The sequence below is a fragment of the Poecilia formosa genome, unplaced genomic scaffold, assembly GCF_000485575.1.
Source record: "Poecilia formosa unplaced genomic scaffold, Poecilia_formosa-5.1.2 Scaffold784, whole genome shotgun sequence".
Lineage (NCBI taxonomy): Eukaryota > Metazoa > Chordata > Actinopteri > Cyprinodontiformes > Poeciliidae > Poecilia > Poecilia formosa.
Genome location: NW_006800723.1, coordinates 56145 through 65696, shown reverse-complemented (window position 1 = coordinate 65696; position 9552 = coordinate 56145). Strand labels below are relative to the sequence as shown.

The following is a 9552-nucleotide window of genomic DNA, read 5'->3' as shown; positions in this document are numbered from 1 at the left end:
GGCAATGTTGAGAGGTTTTATTTCGACTTTTTGCATTATTTAGCCTCTTCAGAGCCTTCATATGTTATCAGTCTGTTAAAGATAGTATTATCAATAGCAGTACAATTTGTACAATGCCTGCTTTGTTTTTTTCTTGAAAAAAGTTATTAAAAACAAGTTTTTGTCTAAATTAAGGTGAATTCATGGTTCCTTTTTCCACATAACCGTTAGTGCTTATGATTAAAAAAATAATAATTATGTGATCGGTATCGGTGATCGGCCGTGATCGGCCCTCATGGGTGGTTGGAATCGGCAGGAAAAAACCTGATCGGCACATCTCTAGTTTATATTGTACTTATGTAACATTCTTACTTTCTTGGAGTCTGAATTTTAGATTTACCACAGAAATTCTCCTTAAAGTATGTCACTGTTAATTCACTTTTACATTTTTTTAATGGAATTTGATACGAACCACTGTGGAGGTTGTGCTTCTTCTCCAGAACAAATGTTAATCCTATGAGTGCTATCCTCACCAGCAGCTGTGCATCCTCTAGCCTGCGGCACTGAACGTGGAGAACAAAGGGTTCAAACTTCAACACAGCATCTCCACAGGATCTGCTCAGACCTGACATCTGGAAAACACACAAATACACACTCTTCAGACTGCATCAGAGTATGATGCAGACTGATGAATCACACACAGTCTGCATCACTGACTGAGTGTAATGCAGAAAATATAAAATTGTCACATTTTCACGTAACAAATACTGTCATGTGAAAAGACATGATAATATCTTCACATATGAAATGTGTGATCAGGGCAGTGTTTCTCAATTCCAGTCCTCCTGACCCCCTGCCCTGCATGTTTTAGATGTTTCCCCTCTGCCACACACCTGGATAGAATATTTTGCTGATTAACAGGCTTCTGCCTGTTAATCAGTACTTGAATCAATCATTTGAATCAGCGGTTCTGGAATAGAGGCACATCTAAAACATGCAGAGCAGGGGGGCTGAGGACTGGAATTGAGAAGCACTGGATCAGGGCTACAAGTCTGCTGTATCTCACCAGGTCATCACAGGTGCACTTCTGGTGTGAGACAAACAGCCAGACACAGTTCTGTTTGTGGGCATCACTGCTGCCTGCTGCCTACAGAGGAAAAAGTAGTTTCATGCTCAGCTTAATCTGAACTTCTAAGCTATGCAGAAGACTTTAAGCCTCTCATTTCAATTAGCTAACTAAATGTGAACAAGGATATGGAGCTAGAACAGTTTTAATATTCACAATTGCACCTAACAATTCACAAATGCCAGGACTATTCACATGTGCACAGGACGAGTCACATGCGCACAGGATGGTTCACATATGCAAAAGATGATTCATGTGTGTACAAAGCAATATGCACAGAAGGATTCACGCATGCATAGAACATGATTCATACTTGTATATTTTATGCAAATAGGCCTGTCACAATAAACAATAAATCAATTAATCGCATGAAAAACGAAAATGATTGACCTCATTTAAATTTTTTGGCTTTATCGTTTCTTCCTGATCCAGCCCCCTGCACTTCTGGAAAAACTTACCAGAATGAAAGTGGACTCCTGCCTGATCACCTGGATTTGCAGCTACCTTACCAACAGACCACAGTTTGTCAGGATGAATAGCATCACATCTGACACTGTGGTTGTTGCTTCACCCTATACACGTCAGACTTCTGCTATAACTCTGAAACATGTCATATTCAGAAGTACGCTGATGACACTGCCATTGTGGGGTGCATCAAGGACAGCGAAGAAGAGTACAGGAGCCTGGTGAGGGACTTTGTTGTCTGGTGCCATAGAAATGACTTACACTTAAACACTTCCAAGACAAAGGAACTGGTCAATGACTTCAGGAGGGACAGAGGAAGTCGTGCAGACCTATAAATATCTTGGCCTGTGGCTGGACAACAAGCTGGACTGGACAAGCAACACCAAGCAGCTTTATAAGAAGGCTCAGACCAGAATGTACTACCTGAGGAGGCCGAGATCCTTTAACATCTGTGGAAAGCTGCTGGGGTTGTTTTACCAGTCTATTGTCTCCAGCGTCCTGTTATACGCTGTGGTGTGCTGGGGTGGAAGCATCTCTAAGGCAGACCTTTCCAAGCTGGAGAAGCAAATCAGGAGGGCTGGCTCAGAGGTTGGCACAAGGCTGGACTCTGGCAGCAGTGGCAGAGAGGAGAACATTACAGAAACTCGAGGCTATTATTGTCAATGTCAGCCACCCTCTGCACACCGTCATCAGCAGCCAGGAAAGCAGATTCAGCGGAAGACTGCTTCTTCCAAAGTACAGAACCAACAGACTGAGAAATTCCTTTGTCCCTCGTACAATAAAACTCTTCAACTCCTCACTGGAGGTTGGAAGAAGGGCTAACAGGAGTACAATAGAAACGGAGGAATGATAGAATCAGGCTGAATGTTAATGTTTTTTTTTTTAATGTTTAAGTATTTGATGTATTGGTGCTGTGTGGGAGACTGAACTACAATTTCCCTGATGGTAAAATCCCAAAAGGATGAATAAAGTTTCTATCTATCTATCTATCTATCTATCTATCTATCTATCTATCTATCTATCTATCTATCTTCCTGCCTTTTTTCTTTCTATGGATGACACTGGATAAAAAAGGCTCAACTCCAGTGCTCTCCACTGACCCCTCCTTTCCTCATTTCCTTAGCGTAAGGGAGGAGTGAACTATTGGATCAGGTAGTTTTCATATAGCCATCTTCTGTATCTAAATCTAATGATTATTGAAGGGTAATATAGTGTACAGACTTCATAAACTGTACTGTTTTGGTTGAATGTAGTTTTTATTTCCACTTTGGTTTTATGTTGTGTTTAGTTTTTATTCAAGTGCATTTTTTGTTAACGGAGACTGAGAGTCCATTTTATTTTTGTTTTTGGTTGTTTTGTTTATTTTGTTTACCAGTTCCAGTGTTGTGTTCTTTTGAAAAGAAAGTGTATTCAGTTTTGGCAGGATGTGCTTGCATTATTATGTCATTACCATTACATTTGTTTAAAATGGTCTTCAAACAATATTATCATTTATCGCAATAATTTTTGAGACAATTAATTGCTCAGTAAAGTTTGTTATTGTGACAAGCCTATATGCAAACACAAATATACAAGATACAAGCTGTTTCTGGCCTGTGGGCTTCGCTGCATTTGTGTGTGAATTTGAGACTCCCCTGATATGGCTCAATCCACAAATGTCAATCAGATATCTTCTTTGTTTCAGCCAACCATATGAAGGGTCCCCACGTTGGGGTATTTTTTTTTAACAACTTTCTTTACAAATAAAAAATTTACAATTGCAGACAGTAGTAGTATGCTTGAGATGCCAGGGTAACAAATCCCTAGGCATCCATGAGAAAAAATAAAAGGTTACAAATCAAATTCATCACTTAGGGCTATGATAAGTTTCACAGCTTTAGAGTTGGTGCACAATGTTAGAGTCCAAAAAGCATCTCAAATAGGCTCTGAAAACAATGAAGCTAGGCTTGTGTTTGGCAAATTTGCAGGTATGTATGTGAATAAGAAAGTTTAAAATATATTATTTTCCAGACACTCTACTATTTGAAATACCAAAGAAAACATATTTAACATACAAAGAAATCACTGTATCACATTTCATGTGAAAGAAAATATTGAGGTCACACCAAAATGTTTTACTGAAGGAGCATTCCCAAAAAAAGGGTGGGTTAATGTTTCTTGTTCAATGACAAACAGAAAGAGGATCAATATTTGGAATATATTTATTCCAAATATCCTGAATTTACAGGATAATTTTAGTGCTTAAGAACGGGTCTGAATTACCAATGAATAACTCTTAAAACCTGGAATATTTAACATGACCTCTATCCCCAGTGGATATAAAAAATTTAAACCTGCTAGAATAGCATCGAAAAGAACAGCAAATTCTTTAGGAGTCACATGGGAGTTATATTTACAAAGAAATTCACCACAATTAAACATTTGTCCATCCTTGTTAAACAGTTGTTTCACAAATGTCTCTCTTGAAAATGTCCCTCCACGTCTCCCCTGAAAATGAGATCTAGATATCAGTGGGGTTGTACTTGGTCAAATAAAGGAAATAATAATAATAATAATAATAAAAATCATTATCCATCCACTTAAGGATGCTTAGACTTAGACTTATTTCATTGTCATTGAAGGCTTGAAGCAAATATCTTGGTTATTCAAAAAAAATGGCAGTTATGAGGGGAAAAGCTTTGTTTATAAACCAATGTCCAGGATAAAAGTAGTTGTGCATGGAAGCTAGATAAATTACAGGGAGTTTTTCTATTTTGTAGTTACGTCTTAATAAAACGTGTAGACCACCCAAGGTTTTAAAACCTTGTTACGGATCCAATGCCACATTGAATTTAGATTTTTCAGATATATTTTGATCCATTTAACTTTGAAAGTAGAATGCAGGGTATTAAAGTCTAGAATGTTGAAATCACTATTTTTAATAAAAGTAGCTAAGATTTGTATAAGGAGAAAAAATGAAAAAGGATGCTACAGGGCATCCCTGACGAATCCCACGTTCTATTTTAAACCTTTTGGTGCTTCCATTAAGTAATTTTATTGAGCTAGTTCTATAAGTGTGGATGGATTTTTAAAATTTCTCTCTGAACCAAATAAATGGCCATGACAGCCTCCACCATATTATACATTTAGTGGTGATGGAACTACTCATTTAGTAGTGCCTATTTAAAGCAGAAACGTGATTTGCCTTCAAGACCTGTTATTTTTCTCATCCATCTTCCTTAGAGAAGACTTTCTGACATCATCCGGTCTAACAAAGAGAAGCAGAGTAGAGAGTATAAAGTAGACCTGGGTGATTCTGACAAAGAGTTAGTAGAACTTTAAAAGCCTGTCTGACCCCATCGATGAGGATGATCCTGCCGGAACATGAGCTGGTGGTGAAGAACTGTTCACAGCTGTTGAGCAGAGACACCACATGTTCAATGTCTTCATCCACGCTGCCTTTCTTACTCAGGTCCAGTCTATTCAGACTCTGTGTCTTAATCCGACTGAACGTTCTGTCCATAGCTTAACGATATACTTTACTGCTGCTTTTGAAGCGGTACACACACCCAGTCAGTTCAGTGTCACGATTACGTCTAAATAACCATAGACATAACAGCAGTCTTCTTCCGCTTCCTCCTCCTCCTCCTCCTCCTTCTTCTTCTTAAGTTTTATTGGCGATTGGCAAGACCGTTAGGTAAGCAATCCCGCCACCAACCGGTAAGGAGTGTAGACCACATGACATAAAGAAATACAAAAAATCAAATATAGCCTGATATTATGGAGTTAAATTTGTTACACAATTATTCAAAAAATAAAATCGTGCGTTGTGATCAAAACTTTTGGATTTTCAAAAGAAAAAAAAGTTTCAAACAAAAAAATATCTCAATGAAACTGTAAGAGTTAAAAAAAATGCTTTAAACGCTTTTTTAAGTTGATATCACTGTTTTGTTTGAAACTTTTAGTTTTGCATATCAGAATTTTTTTGGTTGACAGCCCATTATATTCTTATAATGGTGAGAATATAACCCCCATTATATATTTTTTTATTTTATATATTTATATTAATACTTTTTTATTTATTTATTTATTTATTTTTTCAGTGCCTTGCAAAGAAATTTTGCTCAGTATGCACATTCTAAACGTACAGTTGAATGACAATAAAGTCTGTCTATTTCTAAAGCACTTTGAACTACCTTGCTGCTGAAAATATACAAATATACTTGACTTAAAAGAAAATTAGTTTTACAGGATTTAAAGATAGGCTAAAGAATTAGGAGGATGATCACTAGATTTTAGACTAGGAACACTGGACGTTTTGCTACTATATGGTAATGGGACATCATACAATTAGAGGTACATTTTAAATCATGATGAAACAATAGAACACGTTATTATTTAATGTATCAAAGACACAGTTTAATCAATGAGATAATTTTGATGATGACGCTATTACAAGGTCGTTATAGTAACTGCCTTAATAACGACAATGTTTACATGTTTAGATCTTAGTTCACACTCCTTACCAGTCGATGGCAGCAATGCTCTTTCGTTGTTTGTCAACTGCCATTACACTCCAGAAGAAGAAGATTCAGAAACAGAAACCTCAGGTTCTGGGATGGATGTTAACTTTCCGATATTTGGGATGTGATCGGACAAATGCAGTGAAGTGGTCACTTAGTCTGTCTTTTCACAGAGTATCAATATTATCCAGGTATTTGTTTTAAAATTCTGTTTTGTTAAATTTGATCGATATATGTAGACGTATGCTTAGTCAACTTTCAGTTTCCAGCTCTACTAATACCAGCAGACACGCTTTCATCCAGTCTGCTGGTATTATGTTCGGTGTTGTTCACTCTCTCCACAGCACGCGCAGGTTGTACACTAAGCCGCGACGCAACCACATTGCTTGATGAAATAAGGTTGTCTTGTTATATAGTTCCGCCTTGACACAACAAAGTTGTCGTTTGAATTAGTGCAGAGAAGAGCTGGCCATATCATAGTGATGTGCTTTTATAATCAATATCGGCTGCTTTTAGAAAAAATAATCTATTCTGTGTTGTTTCCTAGAGATGCCATGTATTTATTTTTTCCTATAATACAAAGCCTTATTCTATAAAGAAGAGTTACTTTATTTCAGCAGTTCAGTGAAACATAGATTTATACATTCTGTTAATTCTGATGATTTTCTGTTTACAATAAAAAAACATTTAACAGAATATTACATTAGAATATTCTAATGTTAAATTTTATTAATGCTATTAATTTGAGCTTAATGACAATAAGCCCAAATTAATGTTGTTGCTTATTAAAGTATTTTTATTTGTAGGATTTATTAGGTACCTTCAAGAAACGAGCCCAATTAAAGCCGCAAGTGACGTCGTACGGCCCACCAGCCAGCGCAGACGCTCTCGCGCAGGTTCATGCACCAGTCCGCCAGATAATATGCACAGATGCGTTCGGCGTTCCCTGACGACGCATGAAAAATCTGGTGCAGATAGGCTGATGCAGTGAGGAGATATATTAATGTATTATCCTAGAGGGTGCAGTGGAATCAAATTACAATGTAATGCTATTGGGCTCTTCAGAGATTCATTCATAGCAAGTTTGGTGCAAATCGGATAATGCATGTGTGATTTAGCGACAATGCGTATGGCAAAGGATTGGAATTCATCACTCGGCCATGCCCACACGGTTCACCCAGCAGCCAGCATTGACAGACTTCATCTGTCATCATGTCATTTTTGTCTCTTGACACAAATCTAAACCCATATGAATCAAAGAGTAAAAGTAAGATATCCAGCAGAAAAAAACAGATGACTTCCTGTTGGAAGGGGGCGGGGCTTAGATGATGTCATCAATTGACCGTGTGAATGTGATGAGAGGCTGTCTGTGATGAGACATGGAAAGTCTGATGCAGCTGTGACCTTGTATGTGGAAGTTATTGCACCTTGATATTTCATGGCGAATAGTCAAAGTTTGACACTTAGCCACGCCCACATGCTTTGGTGTACACCCACATGCTTTGGTGTACGACAAATCTTTTGATAACTTTTGACCTTCAATGGCTCAAGAGTGCGCTGAGTGATTCTGAAGTTTGTATCTCAAAAGCTGTAGGACGGGTTCGACCAGATACGACGTCTACAAAAATGACATGGCTGCTTTGATCCAAATTGGCCCACTTCCTGTTGGGTTTGGACCATGGCTCCAAGAGACTTTTTTGTAGGTACTGACAAGACACACATGTGAACCAAGTTTCATAATTTTAGGTTAAAGCATAGTTTGGGGCTGATCATTTAAAATATTCTAGGATGTTGTAGAGAAATTAGGCCATGCCCAAAAATAATTGTGCATTTCTGTTGATGGATGGACACCACGGCGTGTCATCCTACTTTCATGGGGTGGGATGGCCGCTGCAGTGATAGACAATATTTATGACAGTGTTTTTTGTTTTTAAAAAGTGATCCAGAAGGAGTGCTGTGATGGCGCAGGGGCAAAGCAAAACCCACATATTGAGGCCTTAGTCATAGTGGCGGTGGTCGCAGGCCGCATGTCTTCCCCCTCTCTCATTACCCACTTTCCTGTCAAACTACTTCCAAATAAAGGCAACTATAGTCAACAAAACTTTTAAAAAGATAGTGATCCAGAGAGCAATCATTCATACATAGAGTACTCCAAAGTTGTACTCCAATCAGAGCAGCACACTTTCAACATGTTTAATTAAGCAAATGTAAAATGTATTTGGTAAACTGCTCAAGTTCTGATTAACTGATCATAACACCTAATTTAATAATCACAATATGTCCTCAAACAGAGCTCCAAAAGTATAAAAGTTATGTGAAAATTCCGGTTGTTGTAAAGAGTATTACTAAAATATTTATACAAATAAGAAGTGAGGCTTGGAGGCTGGTTCTAGTCAAATTTACCATGAAGGCCAGGGTAGTCAGGTCTGTGTCTAACATTAATAATACATAAAATGACCACTTAACACTGAATTAATAAAATATATCAACATTTCTTAATAAAACAAACAGAAAGCCCTAACAAATCTTTTTAAAGTAGGAAATATTTATGTATTTACTGTTAATCTCTTAATATGATTTGTTCTTTAAATGGCCAATTTTATTATTTTGGGTGATATGACTATACATTAAATAAGCAAATAATTGATTATCTAATAATCAAACCATAACAGTCTACTAAAACCACAATAAGAAACTTAAACAATCATAGCAAAATGTTCTGCACCATATCAGTCTCAGGAGATGATTGAGGGATGAAGAGATGCTGATGTCTGGTTTTTTAGGTTCTAACCAGGTCTTCAGTGTTCCTCTCCTGATCCATTCTGTCTGACATCATGCAGCACTGCACACCGTGCCAGGACGAACACATTTGTTTTAATTACCTGTATTAATTTTAACTAACATGTTCAGCCTGGGATTTGAGTCTACCCTCTCACGTCCGTATCTTTACAAGAGGTTTTGGTACGACAAGTTAGCTGACCTTTATATATCCTGTGTTTTATTTTGGTCATGATTGTTACAATTATGTCTATGTCTATGGGACATTTATAGAAATACGGAACAAATCGCGTCCCTTATTGGTTCAATATGGGACGCAACATTTAACTGCCAAATACGGGACGATTCCATATTTTAAGGGATGCGTGGCAACCGTAATGTGAAGTAATGTCATTCATACAAAATACATTAAAATGAATAAATTGCACATTTAAGTGAGTTTTGTCAACACTATCCCTGAATGAGTCGCACTGTCAGTTAAAAACTGACGGAGTTGACATCTGATGGAGTTGACAAAATACCAAACTACCTCAATTTATATGATGTTATCCTGAAGGAGGCTATATTGTAGCTCATCAGGTTCATGAACTCTTTACGGTATACCAGAATTAAGCATTTATTTCACAAAATTTCATCAAAGTTTTGTAAATTGTCAGTCATGGAGTTGACACATCATGAGCAACTTAGGAATAAAACAGAAGA

The 9552-nt window shown here is 37.4% G+C and overlaps 2 protein-coding genes across 5 annotated transcripts in view; one reads left to right on the top strand and one right to left on the bottom strand.

Annotated features, from left to right (window-relative positions):
• The window catches only part of tyw3 (tRNA-yW synthesizing protein 3 homolog (S. cerevisiae)), a 16175-nt gene extending 10951 nt beyond the window's left edge, over positions 1–5224 (bottom strand). For 2 of the 3 annotated variants that reach the window (XM_007543211.2, XM_007543212.2), the window contains exons 1-3: positions 4905–5224; positions 1046–1126; positions 513–611 (exon numbers count right to left, since the gene is read on the bottom strand). In XM_007543211.2, coding sequence (XP_007543273.1) covers positions 513–611; positions 1046–1126; positions 4905–5072 — 348 coding nt within the window. In that variant the 5' untranslated portion in view covers positions 5073–5224. The remainder of the gene's footprint in view (positions 1–512; positions 612–1045; positions 1127–4904) is intronic. The other variant, XM_007543210.2, reaches the window with a different exon arrangement.
• Positions 5225–6062: 838 nt separating this feature from the next.
• The window catches only part of tmem68 (transmembrane protein 68), a 46695-nt gene continuing 43205 nt past the window's right edge, over positions 6063–9552 (top strand). For both annotated transcript variants that reach the window (XM_007543207.2, XM_016666721.1), the window contains exon 1: positions 6063–6263. The gene's annotated coding sequence lies outside the window, so the exon portion shown is untranslated. The remainder of the gene's footprint in view (positions 6264–9552) is intronic.